We start from the raw sequence: 22176 nt of genomic DNA, 5'->3' as shown, positions 1-22176 counted from the left end.
TTAGTTGTCGTCCAACTCCGGGTGTATGTTCTCATACAAATACTGTTTCGAACTCGGTATCAGACGCATGTAGATCTGTTAAGAAATAAACAAAACTTCAATACTCTTTTGGAATGAGTAAGGATATACGAAACTAAGCCGTCGCTAACAGGTGTCTGGGGACAAGCTTGGACGCAGCATTAAACATTATTCTCGAAATGCTTAGACCTCGTCATCAGGCATGATAGTGCGTCTATTTGTTAAGTTATCTTCTCTAAGTTGGGGTCGTTGCTTGAAACCAGAACCGAGTATTCCATTTTTTTTTATTCTGCATTTATTATTAATTGTGGCAAGAGTTTATTTCAAACATTAAATTTGCTGTAAAAAAAAGTGCTTCTTCGGAATGTCTATAAAGAAACTAATCAAGACCTGTTTTCGATCTTAAAATGGCACAATAAAAACACAAACCTTGATCAGCTTAAATGTCTAATAGGGTTGGTTCTAGATGAAACATGTTCAGTTTACAGTTTACTTGTCAAAACAGCTTACAGAACACTTAGGCCTACTAAACATCTAGTTAAGTGTCAAAAATTGTGATGAGGGCTTATAATTTTGTTTATGTAATTTCCATTTTCTTCACTCATTTAGGCCATTAAGTTAATCATAAAACGGCAAGCTTTCTTCAGAGACGTGTTTAATTCTAAGCATCAATAATTTGAATTTAACAACACAGTAAGTTATACATCTAATTTTAGTCTCACCTGATCCTCCTTGCTGTCGGCCATTGTTTCCAGGATAGAGACAAGCTTTTTGAAGGATGGTCGATCATCCGGATCTTCCTGCCAGCACTTCACCATCACATCGTAACTGTTTTAGTAAAGCAGATCAACCGACAATCATAATTTAAAATCCCTGGCCATCATTTGAATGCTTCTTTATGTTAAACACAAGCTGAACCACTCCTATAAGACCGATGGTATCAAATTATTGTCTTACAAGAACATCTTTTTTCCGGTCATTGTAAGGATGACTTTCTTTGGGCCGTTTCGGGAGTAATGTGACAAGCTATAGCAATGATATTTCAACAAAAGGATAAAATTCAGTGCGCATGGTATTGCTACATGTTCTTGCTCTAAACGTTAAGATTTTCCGTAATGGTAAGCATGGCATAATTTGGTATCCATGTCATACAACAAGCTTTCATGGTACATATCAAATGCACTTGTTGTTGTTACAATTGGTCTCATCTTATGATTTGCATAAATTTTGTATAAATATGATTTAACTCTGCCCTCTATCATATATATTTTTTAACACCATTATCTTACATTTTGTCATCGGAGTTGTCTGGTTTGGGCATACGGTATCCATTCTCCAGCCTTGATGTCAGGAATGGAGTCTTTATACCAGGGTACGGTGTACCACCTGTATACGAACATCAATCACAATGATAATAGATGTTAAATTTGCATCGGGGATAAAACATATTAATTTTTGGTTTTTACCCATACACCGATTACCCAATCACAATGGTGTAAAAGTGCATTCAGTTATTTAGAAATTCAGTTGGACAATACTAAAACTATTTTGGAACAATTATCTTACCGAGGGTTGCAATTTCCCATAGCAGGATTCCGAAGGACCACCTAGTGTGTGAAACAAACGTTAAATCAAATTAGTCACTTGGTTCAGGAAAAATATTTTCAGTAAAACAAATAATTACTAAAACATTCACATTGATATTTTACTGCAATCGATAATTTTGCATGAAAACACTTTTATGTGCAAATACTGTTGTTTTCACAAATTTTGCTTACACATCACTCTTCGAGGTGTACGTCTGGCGAGTCAGTGATTCCAGAGAGAGCCAGCGAGTTGGGACACGAGTCTACAAAGACAGTAAAGTTTACACCGGGATGAGAAAAACCTCTCACAAAAATGCCAATCGTTTATGTTGTGAAATGACTTGTTGAAACATTATCTAATTGAACATGATAAGACTCATTTACAGCCAGTGTGTTAAGACATGGCCAAACAGTTTTCAAGGGCACGTCTGAATGGAAATTTGTTTTGAAAAGATAACAATGGTAACACTTTATATTGATCGTACGCTACATCCGTTGTATGCGTCCCTATGTGTAGCTTTTAAAGCATACGATACCTTTGATGTCTGTACGTAAACGTCTTCTCCACGTGACAAACCGAAGTCAGAAACCTTGGCAACCAGATTATCATCAAGGAGAATGTTCCTTGCGGCCAAATCACGATGTATCACCTGTAAAAAAGTATGAAATTTTAAATTAGTTCCAAGATGAGAACATCAACTCGCTAGTATTACTCCCGACCGTTATGAGTAAACCAATTTACAAACATTTACAAAGTGCATACTATAAGAGCCTTCCCCAACACCAACTATTATTGACATAACACGAGCAATAAAACAAAATCTAGACTCATACAGGTGATAAATGTGTCCTTACAGTCCATCAAAGAAAGTAATGATCTTAGCGAGTATAAGGTTTATCAAAGTTCAAATAGTTCTGTATTTTAAAACCGGAATACAAGTGTTATTACTGTTGAAAGCTTTTGTAAAGGATTAGTCTATGTTGTTGGGTTGCCTACTGGGCAGCTAAAGAACATGTGCCATACAACATTATGGTCACCATTTAACCAAATGTTCCAGTAAGATTATTGCAGCAGTATAATTCGTCTCAAGAAATGATGACTTTAATATAATTATTGTGGAGAGTAATGTCAAAACTTGTTTTGTGTGGCATTACAGTCTTTATTAATGTGTTTAGGTTTTGCTGTGATGACATTAGATTGCCCGTTTGTTAACCATAGTTATCTGAATACTCTTTTTAAGAGGCTAGAAAAATAAAGGTATACTTGCCCCTGATGCAGCCAGGTGTTGCATTCCTTTAGCCACATCCAGAGCAAACTGGAGCAGCTTCTGAGGAGACAGCGATGCTTGACCATCATCCTCCATTGATCGAGCCTTCCTCAGGTAGCAACGGAGGTCACCGTTGGATAAAAACTCCATAGCTACGTACAATATACCTTAAACAGATATTGAGAATAACAATTGAATTTCAAAGCCCAGCAATTCCACAATTTGTATTTGGTCAAACGCTTATTGCAATGCAATTTCTGAAGAATTCTTATTAAAGGAACACGTTACCGTGGATCGGACGAGTTGGTCTACAAAAAGCGTTTGTAACCGTTTGTTATAAAATGCATATGGTTGGAAAGATGTTTTAAAAGTAGAATATAATGATCCACACAAGTATCACTCAAAATTGCACGGTTTTCTTTTTACGTCGCGAACTATCACGGTCGGCCATTTATAGGAGCCAAAATGTTGACTCCCATAAATGGCCGACCGTGTTATTGGACGAGGTAAAAAGAAAACTACGCAATTTCGAGGCATATTTGTGTGGATCGTTGTATTCTACTTTTACAACATCTTTCTAACCATATGCTATTTATAATTAACGGTTACAAAACGCTTTTCAAAGAACAACTCGACCGATCCAAGGCAACGTGTTCCTTTAATGTGAATAACGTTCCTTGTTTTTTTTTTATCATAAACAAAAATTGAAGATGAATCACTTACCTTCATGTTGACAGGCACCCAAAATCTTGACAAGGTTGGGATGACTGCCGTGAATTGTCATTGTTTTGAGTTCTTCTAAAAAATGTTCTCTGTCAGCTGAAGGTGCATTTTCTGAAAAGAAAAATTCAATTCCATGTCAAAGAAAGAAGCATTAGTGATGGTATCTCGCCAAAAAATTTGTTTATGAGTACTGTTATTTCAAACACTTACCGGCTTGAAAACCTTTGTGTACGCATGCCCAAACAAAACAAACAAAACAAAAAACACCCATTCACTAAAAAGATTGACAAGTGTATAGTTGCTATAAACATTGCCACTAGAAAGGGAATATTTACAGATATATATATAAAAAAAAAAAGATTTAATCATCATCTTAATAGCTGGTTTTATTTTGAAGTCCATTTTGAAATCTGCTTATCTCTGTTATAATGGAAATTGAACATGGACATTGCACTCAGACATACCTTTGAGCTTTTTGATCGCAGCTTTGTACAGATCTCCTTTAAGCATTACTCCGCCATAATGTACTTCACCAAAGTGTCCCTTCCCAAGTACTTTTTTTCCTACCATCAAATCCTCCCAAAAGACACTCCATGGGTTAGCCCATGTAGGCAAACCAACATCTTCGTATGTAGGTTGTGACTGTGGTGCTGGTGCTGGTGCTGGTGCATCCCTTCGTGCAGATGAACCGGGACCCACTGGTTCATAAACTGACTCTTGTACCAGTGAAACTTCTTTTGGGATTGGTGCGCTGGTTGGTTTCTCCTCTCGTGGTTCCGCATTCTCATAAGAAACCTGTTGTGAAGCAGTATAGCAAATTAAAAAAAAGAATATATAGAAACTGGTCACTGTATATTTAATGCATTTAATGTATTTAAATTATATTTTAAGCCTGAAAACAAAATGTCTGGTGATTATGTGTTGGAAGGGGTTGGTTTGGGAAACGTTTCGGCAGGCGTGTAGTAGTCTAGAGTGATGTTTTCTCTATTTAGTTCTGTCTTTTGAATCATACCTGCAAATGCAACTTTTTACTCACGAGTTCCTGGTCAGCATTTAACCCCTGAAGCTGCAATGGATTTAGTCTGCTTCGTTTACGACGTCTTCGGGTGTAACCGATTACACCAACAATAATCACAACAGCAGCAATGACCAAACAGATAACGATAATCAGAAGACTGCTCAGTCTAGTGATAGGCGTCTGAGTTAATGCGTTCACTACAGAAGAGAAAGAAGATGCAGTTCTTTAAAGGAACACGTTGCCTTGGATCGGACGAGTTGGTCTATGAAAAGCGTTTGAAACCGTTTGTTATGAAATGCATGTGGTAAGAAAGATGTTTTAAAAGTAGAATACAATGATCCACACAAGTAGCACTCAACATTGTACGGTTTTCATTTTACGTCGCGGACTAACACGGTCGGCCATTTATGGGAGTCAAGTTTTTGACCCCCATAAATGGCCGACCGTGTTTGTCGACGAGGTAACACGAAAACCACGCAATTTCGAGGCATATTTGTGTAAATCATTGTTTTCTACTTTTACAACATCTTTCTAACCATACCGATTTTATAACAAACGGTTATAGAACGCTTTTCAAAGACCAACTCGACCGATCCAAGGCAACGTGTTCCTTTAATGGTCGTGAGTGTTCTTGTGCGATGACATGAGTACATGCATCTTCATGACCCAAACGTATACCCTGATCAGGGTATACTTTTGGGTTAACGGTATCAAATAATGACCCTGTTGCCTTGATGTAGATATTACATATTAAGTATCCACAGGAAAAGTATATAAACTTACTGTGTGGCAATGTGACAGATAATGAGACGTTGCTCCATCCTCCTAGTCCAAAATGTGTTTCAGCACGTATCTAAAAAGGACAAAACCATTAACAGTTCAGTAAACACTAACACTTCAAAAGTATTGTAAAACAATGCCTTTGGTTAACTTGGCACCATACTTGGAATGAATAGGTTAAACCATTTTCACAGGTTGGTGATCTCTCTCGTTTGAAGGTCAGTCTGCTGATGACATTGACTGTTTATTAACCATAGCAGTTTGAATACCCTTTTGGGAGCAATGTTTGTTTGTTCTTTCTCTGATGCAGCATTGCCTGTGGTTTACTTGGCACCATACCTGGAATGAATAACTGACATTTCCCTCCAGATTCGTGATCTCTCTTGTTTGAAGGTCAGTCCGTTGATCATCTTTGACTCTAACTATCTCAGCCGATGATGAGTTTCCAGATCCTGTTCTCCAGTAGCGGATCTCGTAATTGATGCTATCGCCTTGAGATGGACGAAGCCACGACACGGTGATGCGGTCGCTTCTGATTACTGGGAAAGTCACGTTGCTTGGAGGGGTAGGAACTTTGTGGAGGAGAAATGTGATAAATAATTGTTAAATAACAATATAAACAAAAATACAATGAAAACAAAATAACAAAAACAATTGTTATGATACAAAAACAAAAGTTTAATTGGTATGTCAATGGGTCTCGAATAATATGAAAAAGGGTAATGGCGAAAGCTGTGGTATTCAGGTAAATTTAAACTAACAGATGGGCGATCACCTTTCTGACAATGATCCATACTGATGAGTTTTCAGGTCACAAATCAGTTAGTGGAAGGACAAAGTATACATGCATGCTTTGCTACGCCAGCCTACTAATGTCAGTAGGTATTAGTGTTGGGCATAATAATACGAACATAAACAGTGAGTAAGTTTCCGCTGGCATTTTTTTTTTTAATTCGTGGACGGTTTCTTTCACAAATTTATTGTCATTATTGTTGATGTATTTACTCATTTGTTTTACTTCATCGGTAAGGTCTTTTATATATTCATAACTGAATGATTTAGTATTGACGAGTTTTTATAGATCTGTATTCAAAACAAACGGCATTAGCGTGTAACCTTTGGGCACAGTAATGACTGTTGAGAAGTCACTCCATGGACCGTGTCCAACACTTGTCTCAGCTCGGACCTGAAAGAGAATTACATTGTGTATTTAAATGTCAAGGAAGGATAATACTACTTGTATTTTGTGGATTAAAATATCGATACATTTTTCTCTCCCCTTTGTCCCCGTTAATACCACTATCGTTACAGCCCTTCCAGACCTAGCCTAATTGTGGTCACTAAATGACTGTTGTTGTGTAGAGTCAACACATTATTGTTTACGCTTGGTAATTGTATTATCACTTGGTGTATCTCATTAAATGCATACAATAACAAAACTGCCAAAATTTAAACCAATATTGGTCGTCGAAGTTGCGAGAGAATAATTCCAGAAAGTCGCACAATAATTTTGCTACTATCAACAGCTCTCCATTGCTCGTTACCAAGTACTTTTCTATGCTAACAATTATTTTGAGTAATTACCAATATTGTCCAGTGCCTTTAATTGTTTCACGTTTATTTATATTCCTTTTTTTTTTTTTTTGAACCCAGGTCTCATCAAGAAGATGTAGGCCTACTGGCAACACTTAGTGGTTAAAATGTCATCCTTTGATGTAAATTATTCACTACCACGGTTCAATATGTCTTGGCGATAAACTTTATCGAGACAACTTAAATCATGCTAAAAAAACAAAGAATTCAGCTTTGCGGGAGCCCCTCTCAATAAATGGTTTGAAGTTATTACGAAGTCCTGAAGAACCAACCCTTTCATTCTGAAAACGGGGATGGAAAAGGAAAACAAGAAAATAATACTTGCAACTTAAGTGCAAAACACAGAATCATCGCAGGAAAGCTTCGGTAATGATTACGATGACACCGTTGGATGTAATGTAAATACCTGTATTGAGTAACTAATACTCTTGTCCAGGGCCATAATCGTTTTCGTCTGGTACTGACTAGCAAGCTGTTTTGTGATTTGTATTGTATCTCGCAATGTCTGGTTCCCTGACCCTGTCTTCCAATAGCGGAGCTCGTAGCTAATGATGATGCCATGAGGAGGACTAGGAGCGTTCCATGCTACGGTGATCCTGTCGCTTCTCGTTACTGGAAAAGTTACTTTGCTTGGGGGCAGAGGAACTGTAAGATATTAATAAAAGTACCATTAATATCAGTTTAAAAACGTTTAATTGCGTAGCCTGCTACGTACTCTTCATTTGTTTGGAGGCAGTTTTATACAACATTAACTATTGGGTTCAAACCACGTGTTTGCAAACCACTGTTTTGTTTGTGGAGATGTCTGTGTTTTTTTTCTTCTTTTTCTAGTTTTTGTATTTATTTTCATATGAGAATTTATTGAGAAACATTTTAACCTTTTGGAAGGGCAGTTAGCAGACCTACCAAGTCTCACGCATTAGGCGTGAGACTCACGCATTAGGGGTCTGTTTTTTCACGCATTAGGGCCAGACCGGAGAAAACAATAAAAATTGATCTTTTTTTTTTTTGGGGGGGGGGGGGGAAATCTGACACAATCGACCCTCCACATTAAGCAGCAACATCTCCTGTGTACCTCATGTGAGTTTGAAGTATACTGAAGAGGTTTTTGATGCGTTTTGAAACAATTGTTTTGACCATAAATAAATTTCTGAAAAAAACCGGGGGGCGATTCTGTTCTCCGAGAGAGAAAAACAGGCCTTCCAAAATGTTTTTTTTTTTAGGTGGGGGGGGGGGGGGGCTTCAAAAAATCTCACGCATAGCTGGCCTCTGAACTTGTCATCTCTGAGTTAGTACAACGAATTGGCTGAATTGTTCAGTGATTTAGTTTTATTATTATGGTCGCTTTCTGTGTCACATGAGCTACGATAGACACATCGAGTGATTTTTGTTGGTATGTGTGCAGTTTTGCTTGACAAAATTCAAAATGTTGGTCACTCCAAATAATCTCATTATCAATAATGGTAGTGTTGTTGCAAATAGGCTTCTTACAACAAATTGATTCAATATGTGTTGTATTTCCTCTATCTTGTGTCCGAGTAGTTGTCATGTCTTACGTTCGTCGGCGTATGTCCTTCTGTGTGCATGAATGTATTTTTGTTGTCCGTTTTTTTTTTTTTTTCTTTTTCTTTTTTACAAGCTTCTGTTTATCAAAACATCCCCATACTCTAGTTCTGACATTTGTCCTGTCTCCCGTTAGGCCCACTTCATATTAGTTTACTTTATTCTGTAATTATCGAAAAAAAACTATGTAAGCATGTAAATAAATGTGTGTTTAAATTTAACTGATTTGATTGTATAGGCCTACTACTTACTTCCTTCTTTTGTTCGAGTCGTATTAAAAGCAACGGGTCCTAAAGCGAATTGATTCCTGGCAGATACTGACAGTGTGTATGACGTGAAGGGAACTAGACCAGTGAACTCTATCCCCGTACTAGAGGTTGTATCTTCCTCGAATACTCCTTCTTCACTGTCAATGAGTCTGTAATGATACTGGGTTATGATTCCATTACGCTGACCACACTCTGGTTGTTTCCACGAGAATGCTATGGTTTGGTTGGTAATATCAGTAGACTCCACATCTCTTGGAGGACCGGAAGGTGCTATAATTGGGAATTTTTGTTTACAAAAATAAACAGGCGATGGTCTGATTACTAAGTGTCGTGATTGTATACATACAGCAGTGCATCAACGATGTTGTCCTTCAGTCAGAAGGATATTCGAATTTGCCAACAATACATTCAAGTAAACAATGAACATGTTCAATTCATTTGTTATCTGGTGAAACATTCTTTCATGAACCTATTTATTTATTTATTTACACACTATACCATTACCAATTTCCTCCCTTAATCAATGAAGATGATAATAAGAAAAACAAAATAGTTATAATGCGCAAACTCCAGAGTCACGTGCCCTATGCATACCTTTGCATCCCTTTTGCTATTTTGTTTTTACTAACAATTGCAATTCTTCAATAAAGGAAAGCGATTTTTTTTCTTGGTTACGGCTCCATTAACCCACATCTTGACTTTAATCAAGGCGTACAAACCAGTGTTAATATACCTACCAGAGTCATTGGTGATGACTATCGCTGATGCTTTCCCCCCTGCTCCTGCACCATTAGAAGGCGTGACGTACACGATGTATGTAGAGTGAGGGTATAATCCAGCTATGGTTGTTGGTGACAGGGAGCCATCAAGCCACTGCTCACGATTATGAGGAACTTCACTGGCACACTGGTCCCTTTAAAGAAAACAATTATTTTAAAGGATTTATTCCTAGTGCAACAACTAAATGAAAATTGTTATAAAGGATATCACGCCATCGGTTATTTTGTGCGAAAAAAACCCACATAAATCTGAGTGGCTGGCATTACTCTGAAATATCGTTCCTGCGCCTGTTTATAGTTTTTGCGTCTGCGATTACCGAGATAAAAGAACAGTGACGAGTTTAAGCTATTGGACGGACATTACTGTTATTATACTAACTTACACATTCAAACAATGGTCGGCTGACCATTGCTTCAATATGATATAACATTGCATTTGTTTTAGTGAAGAACTGTTATCACATGATATTTTAAAAATATACTTTCACTCAAGTTTTTTTTTTTATTTTTTTTTTATTTTTTTTTTTTCTTTAGACATTTTTTAACTTATGACTTTATCGGTGGATAAGATTAATATCTGAGATGAAACAAACACTTGCATAGATACTTAACAGTTTATACGAAATACTTTAGCATTGACCTAGGCTTTTTTTTTAGTGATCGTAAAATGTTTACCTGTTCGTGAGTTGATATTCCACTGTGTATTTAGATACTGGACAGTTGTTGGCGTTGGGGTTCTGCCAAGTAACATGGATCTGGGTTGCGCCTGAGGTTGGGTTTGCCCGCAGCACGGTCACTCGTCCTGGAGCTAGTTTATAAAGACAGATGTGATGTTGTTATTCGTTTCTTTAAGTTTGTTTGTCCAATATTGCATCCCTGAGAGCAAAATGAAGCAGCGAATTAACCCAGCCATTTAAATCAATTTCCAATACTATTAAAATAATCAAGCAGCTCTAGGCCTACTTGTCGTCCTTCTTCCTGGTGCTTTTATAAGAACAATAATATGCAACTTATTTTGTAGTCAAAACTCGACATGCAGCCCGCAAAGGTACTTTACTTCTTGATAAGCACGTGTCTCGGACATTCTCTCCCGCAAAGCTGTGTTTGTAAGGCGTTTTTACCGTCAGACTCATGTTGGTAAACAGTTTCATGGTATGTACATACCAACAGTATCTGTGGTCTCTTCCCGCTCAAATGATGTGCCTTCGCTTGTCCCGAGTGTAGTTACTACAATGGTGTATGATGTACATGGAGACAAGTTGACAAACCGCACAGACGTTCCTCTTAATACATCCACACTCTGATGACGTTGGTTGTGTCCAGTTAGATACAACTCAGCTCTGTAGCCTGTGATACTGCCTCCTCTGCTGCCACATGGGATGGGGTTCCAGGTGATGCTGATGCTACTGGCAGTCACTTCACTTTCATTAAACGTAGGCGCAGCTTGGGGGCCTAATGTAAATCATCAAATAATACAGTCGTTTATGGTTCATAGCAATCCCTTTTTGTATGTGGTTGTACATAAAACATACCGATCTTAAATAATGAGTGAGCTCAAATAATTGAAATGTTCAAAATGACCTTTGGGATGTAAACGCCGCGTTGTTGTTATCAATTCACAAGGGTCGTGAGGCTCAACCAACTCACAGGAACTGCATTGAAATCAAGCGCCTGTCACTTTACGACGATGATACACTATAATCTGCATGGTCTAGATGGTGTGGCTGAAAGCACCAACATTTAATGTAAATTGCAATGCTCTAAAGAGTATGCAGTGAATTTGTTCCACTATCTGTAAAAGAAAACAATAACTACATTTTTGTTTCGCGTTTATGTTGTACGTAAATCAAACAGTAATGACACTCATTACAAAATGCGCCCACTTTTACAGACACTTACCTCTTTCACCGGTAATCTTTGATATAGCTTTCGATAATCCAAATCCAGCTTCATTTCTCGATGTAACAGTGACCATATATGTAGAGTGTGCTTTCAATCCTTCTTTAATGACTGAGGTATCAGAAATGTTCAGTGATGAAACACCGGCATGGTCAAGCTGCCGACATTGCTCCAGATTGGTAAGTTCATAGGTCACCAGGTAGTCGGTGGCGAGGCAAGGAGTGTCTGGGTTGGTACCAGGTGGGGCTGTCCAAAATACTTCCAGCTGATCATGGCGTATGCGACTGATGGTCAAGCCAGTAACAACACCTGGAACTTTGGAATGATCATGCACAAAAGCGTGGAACATGGTTATTGAACATAATAAATTTTAACAGTCAATGCACGCGAGAGACTAATATCAATACATCAAAATAAACTCCATATGACTGGTTGGATCGAGCACAAAAATGAAAGAAAAAAAAAAAATATATATATATATGATCTAATAATTCAGTTATTCATTATTAATACATTCATAAGTCGCTTGCGTAGATTTCATTTTTGTGTGTATGAATCATCAGTTTCGATGAACTGTCCGTTTCATACGTACCGGTTGTGTCAGTTTCTATTTCACGGCTAAACGATGTCCCTTCACCCCTAAGTTGTATAGTAGTTACGGTGATAATGTATGCTGTACAGGGGGATAACTGGTCAAACTGTGCAGATACAGAAGTGTTTGGCACTTGCTTTAGGTTGTCTCGCTTGCTCTGCCCGTCTTGTCGAGACAAACTCACGCCGTAACCAGTGATACGAACTCCTCTACTGCCACATGGGATGGGGTTCCAGGTGATGCTGATGGTATTATATGTCACTCTACTGCTATTGAATGTAGGCGCAATCCCGAAACCTGGTCGAAAGAGACAATTAACACATTTATAATAAGGAGGAGTCGGAAAATGTGCAGATCTTTCAACAACAAAGGTGTCATTCTGTCTCTCTTACGACGAGTTGACGGAATAGATACACTAAACATGGCCAACAACAAATAGGTAGTTTACTTACTTCTTTCTGTTGTAATCGCTGATTTGGATTTCGTGGGTCCATCACCAGCTTCATTTCTTGATGTTACATTTATCCTGTATGTGGAGTATGGATGAAGACCATCGACAAGGAGGGTTGTATCTGTAGTGTTCAGTAAACCACCGGAATGGTTACCCTCCTGACATTGCTCCAGATTGATGAGTTCATAGGTCAACTCATAAGCAGTAGCAGGACAATGATTGTCACGGTTGGAACTAGGAGCTGTCCAAGTTACTCTCAATTGACCATTTCGCTTGCTTTTGATAGTCAAGCCGGTAACAGCACCTGGAACTTTAAATAGCCATGTAAAAAAAACACATGTTTGTTTTCGGTTTAGGAAATTTTTTATTTACTTAATAATCTGAAAGATATTTTCAAAATATTATTAATTTTGTCAAATAGATAAAACTAGGTTCCGTATGCATAATCAGGAACCCCACCTTTAGCAAGCATAATGCTTCTTTAAGGCAAAAAAAAATTCCACAGGACCACATATCTTCCCCCGAAACACGACTGCATTTTCATTAAATAAATACCTTTCAAAAAATAACAACAACTTCCTAAAAGAGAAATTTTATAATATATTCGTTGTTTACATATACCGATTGTCTTTGTTATTTCCGCATGGTCAAATGATGTCCTTCCTACTCTACTTAGAGTAGTGACAGTGATGGTGTAAGATGTACAGGGCGATAAGCGGTCAAACTGTACAGACGTGGTGAGTACATCCAGAGACTGACTGGCTTGGCTCTGTCCCAGTTGAGACAAATCCGCTCTGTAGCCAGTGATGCGAACTCCTCTACTACCACATGGGATGGGGTTCCACGTGATGCTGATGCTATTGGCTGTCACTCTACTGCTACTGAATGTAGGCGCAATCCCCAGACCTATTCGGAATTAGGCAAAGGCTTACATTAAACTGTAGAAAAGCGAGGATCTGTTTGGGTTTTCGTCTCAACAAAATGATGCCGTCGAAAAAGTAACGAAACAAACAGCAACGTTTCTCCCTTTTTATAGTAACTGTAGCCTTGCTCAAGGCAGTCGAATTATTCACTCCGAAAAAAAGACCGCCGCTGTATAAAAACCCACCCGTATTCACTGTGCGTAACATCGCACGACACGATGCCCCCGTACACTATCCGCATGCGTCGGCCGACGGCCTGACGGCCTCCGCATGCGGTTAGTGGTACGAGTGCGGATGACTTGTGTGCACAGTATTCATACGATATGACAGTGTGTATACGGGTGGGTCATGCGGTGTGATCGCACGCACCACGCACAGGGTATACGGGTGGGTTTACAGCGGCGTCTTTTTGGAGCGAGTAATGCGACTGCCTTGAGCAAGGCTATAGTAACTGATGTGGTATAGACAAACGCAAGCTAACGATAACAATACCAAAGCGTCACAAATTGTACTTACTTATTTCCCCTGTAATCTCTGAACTGGTCTGGGTGGTTCCATTTCCAGCTTCATTTCTCGAGGTAACATTGATCCGATACTCAGAGTATGCTTTCAATCCTTCTATCGTTGTAGATGTACCAGTAACGTTCTTTGAAACACCTTGACGGTCTCCTTCCTGACATTGGTCAACACGGATTAGTTCATACGTCACAAGGTAGTCATTGGCAGGGCACTGATCGTTTTGTGCGGCTCGCCAAGACACAAGCAGTTTATCATGTTCTTCTGATCGGATATCCAAATCATTAACATGCAAAGGGGCTGTACAAACAAATAAACAAAAGTTGGCATAACTTTCGAAGACAGATAAAGATTGTTTTTATTTTTTATTATCCTATATAGCAATTTGTTTTCCATATTTGAAACATGTGTGAACGGATGACAAATATGTTTTCTGCGATTTGAAAAATCTTAGTTTTCCCTAAGTTCATGGCCCTGAAAGCATAACTGGACCGATTGAAGATTTTAATTTTGCGAAATGCTAGCACTGTTGTTTCCCTTTTCAAATTGCGTGGGTGAGGGCGTATCTCATACTGTTGCATACATACTGCATATTATTTTATTGTAAGGAAAAAGCTTAAAGCTTGCACAATATAATTACAACATGAAGAGCAGTGTACGCTGTTTTACTAGCAGCATAAAAAAAAAAAAAAAAAAAAAAAAAAAACAATAACAATTTACACTGCCTGCATGCTTCAACAGTTCGAAGTAGGCTAATAATAAGCTGTATTATGTTAAACACAAAACAATTAGTTAATTACTTTGTTTTTTGGTACTGTGACTAGTCTCAATGGACCACGGCCCTTCTCCAATGCTCGTCGAAGCTCTTACTTTAAATTCATATAAAGCGCATGGTGTCAGGGAAGAAATCCTTTGAAGTGTTTCCGTTGTTGTGATAGGATTTCTGAATTTTCTTTCATTTTTTGTTCGATACATGTATTTGTACTCTATTATACTGCCACCTGTTGTTCCACAGGGAAGCTCCCAGGCAAACTCGATGTGGTCTGTAGATGCAGAGTTGACAGTTACACTGGGTGCTTTTGGTCCTGTTATGAAAACCACAATAAACTAATACATTAAATCACTGTTGTTAATTACTCAAAACAATTGTTAGATAAAAACTTACTTGATTACGAGCAATGGAGAGCTATCGATATAACACATTGTGAGAAACGGCCCCCTCTGAAGTTACGTAAAGTGAGAAAGAAGTAATTTCTTACAAAACAAATTTGAATTGAATTCGAGACCTCAGCTGGTAAAGCGTTCGTATTATTCGTAAGATATTTGTAAGGAGAGGTCGAGGGACGACCGAGAAAATATTCACTATCCAATCTAGCCTTGCTCAAGGCAGTCGCATTATTCGCTCCGAAAAGACGCAGCTGTAAACCCACCCGCCGTATACCCTGTGCATGGTGTGTGCGATCACACCGAATGACCAACCCGTATACACACTGTCACATCGCACGAATACTGTTCACACAAGTCATCGCACTCGTACACCACTAACCGCATGCGGAGGCCGTCAGGCCGACAGCCTTGTCGGATCTGTATCTTCCCGTTTTAATGTGTTGTATTGAAAAAATTCCAATAGTGGACGAAATTGGGGGGGCTCGAGGATATGCTAGTATGCAGCTCATGAATATGTATATCGTTCGTCAGACCTATCAGACAACACAGGATGCGAGGCAAATGAATTATTCATTTTGACGTCCAATCACGCACTTCCCTTATCACGACCTTTGGACCCTATCATGCGTCCTTGGTGGTGGTGTGTGAGGTAAACATGTCTCGTCTTTCGCGGGCATTATGGTAATGAGCTGACCGTGGGAACTCTTCGCTTATTATAGTAATGAGGTCAGTGGCTTCAACACAGATCCTACAAGGCTGTCGGCCTGACGGCCTCCGCATGCGGATAGTGTACGGGGGCATCGTGTCGTGCGATGTTACGCACAGTGAATACGGGTGGGTTTTACGCACAGTGAATACGGGTGGGTTTTTATACAGCGGCGGTCTTTTTTAGGAGTGAATAATTCGACTGCCTTGAGCAAGGCTATATCCAATCGCAATTTCGGGGTGAGTTCATGACGAATTTCAAATATTCATATTCGCAAGAATATTCGCCACAGTTTGAGAGAAGCATTATATAAGAAAACATCTTTACAAACTGAGTTTGTACAGTCTTCACATGTCTACTAAGCTAACACAAATCCAGTTATTTCATTTGGATACAATAATATCATTGGATAAATGCGGTGATTTAAAACTACCGTAGATGGGTTTGTTTTGATTGGTCGGAGGTCACCTCGGTTAACCAATCAAGCTATGGAAAGCTTATTTCGGTCGTCTGGTGCCGCGTGTCCACGTGCGTAGTGTGTCCCAATAAATGCATGTGGATGTACTTTTTAGAGTTTGTGCGTATCGCTATGTGAAAGGTATGTAGGTCAAAGATGAATATACACGCCGGTTTTGAGGCCGGTCTTGAAGCCGGTCTCTGATGTTATTCACGAGCCTCGAAGTGTGAGGTCAGATGTTCAGGCTAACATAATGGAAGCAAGCAAAACACAACCTTACGTACATCACACTTGATACTAACTTGATTCTTCTGTTCTCGTGGTACTGGTGACGGCGGTACTATTCCCAGCTTGGTTTCTGGATGTAACATTCACCCTGTATGTTGAGTAAGCTTCAAGTCCGTCAATGGTAATTGTAGTAGCCGTTGTAATCAATGAGTCAATACGTCTATTGACCATTTGACACTGCTCACGGTTGATAAGGTCATAGGTCACCAGGTAGTCTATGGCAGGACAATGACCTTGGGCGTCGGTAACAGGGACAGCCCATGATATCGTGAGTTGAGTATCATTGATAGATGAGACCGTTACGTTGGTGACAGGATTTGGAACTTCAAGATGAAACGGATAAAAGAGTGTGGAGTTATTTTTCTCGAAGCAAACACAAAATTACTGACAGAAAATTACAAATGAAACTGATTTCCCACTTAAACTCCAGGTCTTTGTTCCTATTAATAACCATTTTATTGTATTGTAAAAGAAATTAAATTCATCATTTTAAGCTGAGTGCATGCTACGTCGGTTGTGTAAATAAGCCTTGGTTGGTTGTGGGCTTGAGTGACTGAAATATGACGGAAATATGACACCCTGGCAAAGTCGTTCCCTGCAAAGTTGCTCCTCCTCCCAGCAAGCTCGCCCGACTGTGCCGGTGCGAGATGACTGGTATTACGTTTGACAATAGACCAGTGTACACATCATCGCAAGTTGGCTTAAGTGGTACTGCTGAATACTTTCAATGTACTTTTTTGATGGAACTTCAGTTATGAATAATAACCGCCATGACCACTTGCCAGCGAACAAAAGACTCCCTATACTATAACTTTTTCATGAATTTTGTTTATTGTTATCAGCATGAAAGAGAAGTGAAAAACTATTTGAGTCATGGTATAAAGGAAAAAACTTTAAAACTACAATCTAATGTATATTTAAATTCTTAAAAAAACTGTTTACCCTTTGATATTCATTCATTCAAACTGATATTTATTTCCATACTTCATGAAAACAGAGTACAAACAATGTTTTTAAGGAATAACCAATAAACAAAGCTATTTAATGAGGGAGGGAAAAAATAAATACATAGAGTATGGGGGCATCATCTGGAAGCCGAGGCTTATGTAGGGATGCCTGGGGACAGACAATAAACGGGGACAAGAACGAACGGACTGACAAAACGAACAAAGACAGACATGATGAAGACAACAATGATGAGAACACTAATTGCACAATAATAATAACAATGATAATAATAATAATAATAATACCAATAATAACAATAAGAATAAGAAATCGAGAAATAATAAAAAAGCGTTTGCTGACGACTTAGGCAAAAGTAAAATGAGAGCGAGAAGGCAAACTATGTCAAATACTGGGAGAGGAGAGCTCTTTTATAGGCGCGTTTAAATCGACCCACAGATGATTGTGATCTAATCGACTGGCTTAAACCATTCCAAAGACGCGGCCCAAAGAAACGAAGTGTTTTTAAGTGGAATGATGAGCGGGTGAATGGCACATAAAGGTGTGATTTGTTATGTGTTCTGGTAGAGTACCCATGAGTGTCACGGACAAAGGTAAAGAATGAACGAAAGGAGGTGGGTAAAAGGTTGTGGGTGAATTTGTACATGAAGATACCCGTATGAAGTTTATTAATGTCTGCAAGTGCTAGTGAGTGTAACTGTGCGAAAAGAGGTGCGGTGTGCTCTCGGGGATGCGATAAGGTGCATATCCTGATGGCCCTTTTTTGAGTGGTTAATAATGAATGGAGTTTGTTTTTAGAAACTTGTGCCCAGATGATATTACAATAGTTAAGATATGGAAGAATGAGGGTATTATAAAGTAATACCAAAGATTTGGGAGGAAGAAAAGCACGAAGTCTAGACATAACACCAGTGTTGCGGGAAATGGTTTTAGTAATGGAAGAGATGTGTTCAGACCAGGAGAGTTGATCATCAATAATGACACCTAGAAAATTAGTGGAGTGAACTTGAAGGATAGGATTATTGTCGATACGAAGAATAGGAATATCTTCTGAGAGATGAGAGGATTTACTGAAGAGCATGAACTTAGTTTTGTGTTCATTGAGGGAAAGTTTGTTGGCTTTAAACCAGGAAGAGACTTTAAGAAGTTCGGCATTCATAATATTTAAGGATTTAGCCGGATTGGAGTCAGAGAAAGCAATAGTTGTGTCATCTGTAAAGAGCGTAAAAGACAGAAGGGAAGAAGAAGAATGCAGATCATTAATATAGAGCAGAAAGAGGAGTGGGCCAAGAATAGAACCCTGTGGAACGCCATGATGAATTTCTTGCCAAGGAGAGTTGTGATTTTTAAAAGAAGTGAACTGCTGTCTATTGTCAAGATACGAAGAAAGCCATTTGAGAGCAACACCTCTTATGCCGTAGAAATTAAGTTTGTCAAGGAGAATGGAGTGATCAATGGTGTCAAATGCTTTCGAAAGATCAACAAAGACACCGACAGTGCTCAATTTATTATTTAGAGCAGTGGACACTTTATCAACAAATTGAATAAGCGCCATGTCTGTAGAGTGTTTAGCTCGAAACCCGTACTGAGAGTCAGAAAAAAGATGGAAGCAAGAAAAAAAAGTATCGAGTCTGTTGTAGAAAAGTCTCTCAAGAATTTTAGAAAAGCAAGGAAGAATGGAGATAGGTCTGTAATTGCTGATGTTATGTTTATCACCGTTTTTAAAGACGGGAATGACTTTAGCAACCTTTAGATTAGAAGGAAAGGAACCAGTAGTAAAAGTAAGGTTGAATATGTAAGCAAGAGGGCGAGATATAAAGGAAATGACAGATTTAATCACAGAAGAATTTATGCCATCGAATCCGCAGCTGGAGCTGCCTTTTAAATCATTGCTTATTTTAATGATTTCAAGAAAGTTAGTAGGAGTCAGAAAAAAAGAAAAGCTGTTCGGGTTATGAAGAAAGTCTGTATAGTGTGAATTAGTACTGGGGATGTTATTAGCCAATGAAGCACCAATGTTAGAGAAATGTGTGTTAAACGAGTTAGCGATTTCAGGAGGGTCTCGAAGAGTTTCTTCGCTGTTGGTGAATTCACAAGGGAGGTCAGCCCTTTTATTTTTGCCCAGAATGCTGTTAATTTCACGCCAGATATTTTTTAAGCTTGTTTTGTTGTGATCCAGCTTCTGGGCAAAGTAATTCTTTTTAGCAGCACGAATGACTGAAGTGAGACGATTACGGTAATCCTTATACAGACGCTCGTTAGCAGCACTTGGATTACGTAAGAAACGCCGGTACAACCTGTTTTTGTGATCAGCAGAGTTGGCAATAGAGTGATTAATCCAAGGCTGATTTCTCACAGAACGACCCCTAGATTTTACTGAAAAGGGGAAATGAAGATTGTAAAGAGAGTTAAAGGTAGAAAGAAAAGCATTGTAGGCAGAATCGGCTTGGTCCGCCGCATAGACTTCGCCCCAGTTCAGATTGACAATGTCTGCAGTGAAAGAACGGATTGTAGTTGCATTAATGTCCCTTGTGACATAGGTATTTCGAGCAGAGGCCGAGTTGTCAAGACAAAAGGGAGTCACCTGAAAAAGTGGTAGGTGATCGGTGATATCCGAATAAAGGATCCCTGCAGACATATCTTGATCATTGTTAGTAAGGATGTTGTCTATTAGAGTGGCACTGTGAGGGGTGATACGGGTCGGTTTGTCAAACAAAGGGCGGAAGCCATAAGCGTAAAAGGTATTCACAAAATCATCTGTAGGTCGATGGTTAGAGCAATTAAGCAAATTTAGATTGAAGTCTCCCATTATGTAACAAAGCTTGTTTTCGTTGGTGACAGTATTGAGACAAGAATCAAACGACCTGATAAAGTTATCCGGGGAAGCCCCAGGAGCCCTGTAGACATTACCGACAATCAAACTAACAGCGTGGACTCGTTCAATTTCTATGAAGACACATTCAAAATCTTCACAAGATGACATGAGGTCCTCACGAACGTGGAAATTGAGCGAGTTTTTCACAAACATGGCAGCTCCTCCCCCTGTTTTATCGGAACGAGAGGAATGAATGAGTTGGTAATTTTTCATGTGGACATATTGAGGAGGAGCTTCTTTAAACCATGTTTCTGAAAAGCCGTAGATAGAAAAAGAATGATTGAGTGAGAGCACGAAGTCATGAATATCGTAAAAATGTCTACAGAGGCTCCTGGAGTTCATATAAAAAATTGAGAAATTATCAGGGGTAGAAACATTTAGATTACAAAAATCATTGCGATCAAAGTAAGAACAGGTATTGTAGCTAGCATCATCAGCAACAAATGAGTTATCAGTGGTTAAATTAGCAAACATAAATGCAAACAAATATAAACAGAAACAACAGAAAACTTAGTCACAAATGAAGTACGATCAAAGGAGATGGAGTATCAATGAACGTACATCAAATTACATGGAGCACAGAAAGAAAGAAAGAAAAAAATGAACAAATATAAATTCTCATAATTACAGGGAAACACACAAGTAAATTCATTCAATAAGACATTATTTCATGAATCCACACATATGTCTCCCTCCAACCATAAGAACCCATATAAAAAAAAATAGAATATATAAGAAATGAAGACAATTAACTAAATAAATAACTATAATTATAAAGCTCAAAATAAAATAAAATAAAAAGCAGAAATGAAATCGAGCAAATGCAAGCAAGAAAAGCAAAACATATACATATTAAATCACACTCAAATAAATGAGTACAATTCTGGCAATGGAACCTCAAACAAACAACTGAGTTTAAGCAAAACTGTCCAATGGAGAACCAAATGAAGGTGTTAATTACTAGCAACATGGAGGTAGCAAGCACAGTGTTATCCGGTAGGTGAAGACAGCAAAGAAATGGAATGTTGATGAAGGTGTAATGAGATGGAAGCGTGATGAAAAGAGTCTGGCGTTGCTACTGGTGCGGGCAGGGGGAGTATCAAACTCGGTAGAATGCAGCGAGACCCCCTGTGTTGTTCCGCCACTTGCCAGCAACAAACCTGTACCTGTGTCCTTCCTTGTAGGCCTTGGACACCTCCAAACTCCAACGGCGTTTCTCTTGCAGATCTTGCCGGGTCAGATCCTCGGTGCAAAAGTAGGGGGTGTCGGCCAAGACCTGTCGCTGTTGACGAAGAATGGTAACTTTGTCCTGGTAACAGTTAAGTTTAAACAAGAGATGTTGTGGACGACCCGGTGTTTTGGGGCCGTCCCGATGGGCTCTTTCAAGCTTGACGTCATGGAGGCCAAACTTGTCCTTGAGCATCTGCTTGCAGATGTCCAGGCAGTCTTCATCCTTGTTTTGAGGGAAACCAATCACTCGGATGTTGCTCCGACGGCTAAACCGCTCCAACTTGTTAAGTTTTTCAGCATGTTCAGCTAACTGTGTTTCAGCTTGAGCCCACTTGGTAGCCATTTTCTCAAGCTCGTTGATCTTTACTTCAAGTTCATCCACGCGTTTAGTTTGGTACTCAATGGCTGTATTGAAGCTTGCCTCAATGGTGTCGATGCGCCTATTAAGGTCGACTTGTCCCCGACGGATCTCTTGCAGGGCACCCTGGACAAACTGCTGGAAGTCCCCA

The 22176-nt window shown here is 39.0% G+C and overlaps 2 protein-coding genes across 2 annotated transcripts in view; both read right to left on the bottom strand.

The window, feature by feature from the left end:
* On the bottom strand, positions 1–6187 carry LOC139946281 (angiopoietin-1 receptor-like). The gene is made up of 13 exons (XM_071943904.1): positions 6169–6187; positions 5733–5965; positions 5397–5466; positions 4632–4810; positions 4060–4390; positions 3596–3706; positions 2873–3039; positions 2141–2254; positions 1797–1867; positions 1585–1625; positions 1308–1404; positions 741–846; positions 1–75 (listed from the first exon to the last, which is right to left on the bottom strand). The coding sequence occupies exons 1-13, from the start codon at positions 6185–6187 to the stop codon at positions 1–3; spliced, it is 1614 nt and encodes a 537-aa protein (XP_071800005.1).
* A 281-nt stretch (positions 6188–6468) lies between these two features.
* LOC139946280 (protein sidekick-2-like) overlaps positions 6469–22176 on the bottom strand; it is a 33558-nt gene continuing 17850 nt past the window's right edge. The window contains exons 10-20 of the mRNA XM_071943903.1: positions 16611–16928; positions 14779–15063; positions 12541–12849; positions 12089–12385; positions 11497–11811; positions 10762–11049; positions 10273–10405; positions 9556–9731; positions 8801–9088; positions 7393–7631; positions 6469–6579 (exon numbers count right to left, since the gene is read on the bottom strand). Coding sequence (XP_071800004.1) covers positions 6469–6579; positions 7393–7631; positions 8801–9088; positions 9556–9731; positions 10273–10405; positions 10762–11049; positions 11497–11811; positions 12089–12385; positions 12541–12849; positions 14779–15063; positions 16611–16928 — 2759 coding nt within the window. The remainder of the gene's footprint in view (positions 6580–7392; positions 7632–8800; positions 9089–9555; positions 9732–10272; positions 10406–10761; positions 11050–11496; positions 11812–12088; positions 12386–12540; positions 12850–14778; positions 15064–16610; positions 16929–22176) is intronic.

The sequence above is a fragment of the Asterias amurensis genome, chromosome 13, assembly GCF_032118995.1.
Source record: "Asterias amurensis chromosome 13, ASM3211899v1".
NCBI lineage: Eukaryota > Metazoa > Echinodermata > Asteroidea > Forcipulatida > Asteriidae > Asterias > Asterias amurensis.
Note: the sequence above shows the minus strand (reverse complement) of the source record. Positions and strands in the feature narration are given on the sequence as shown.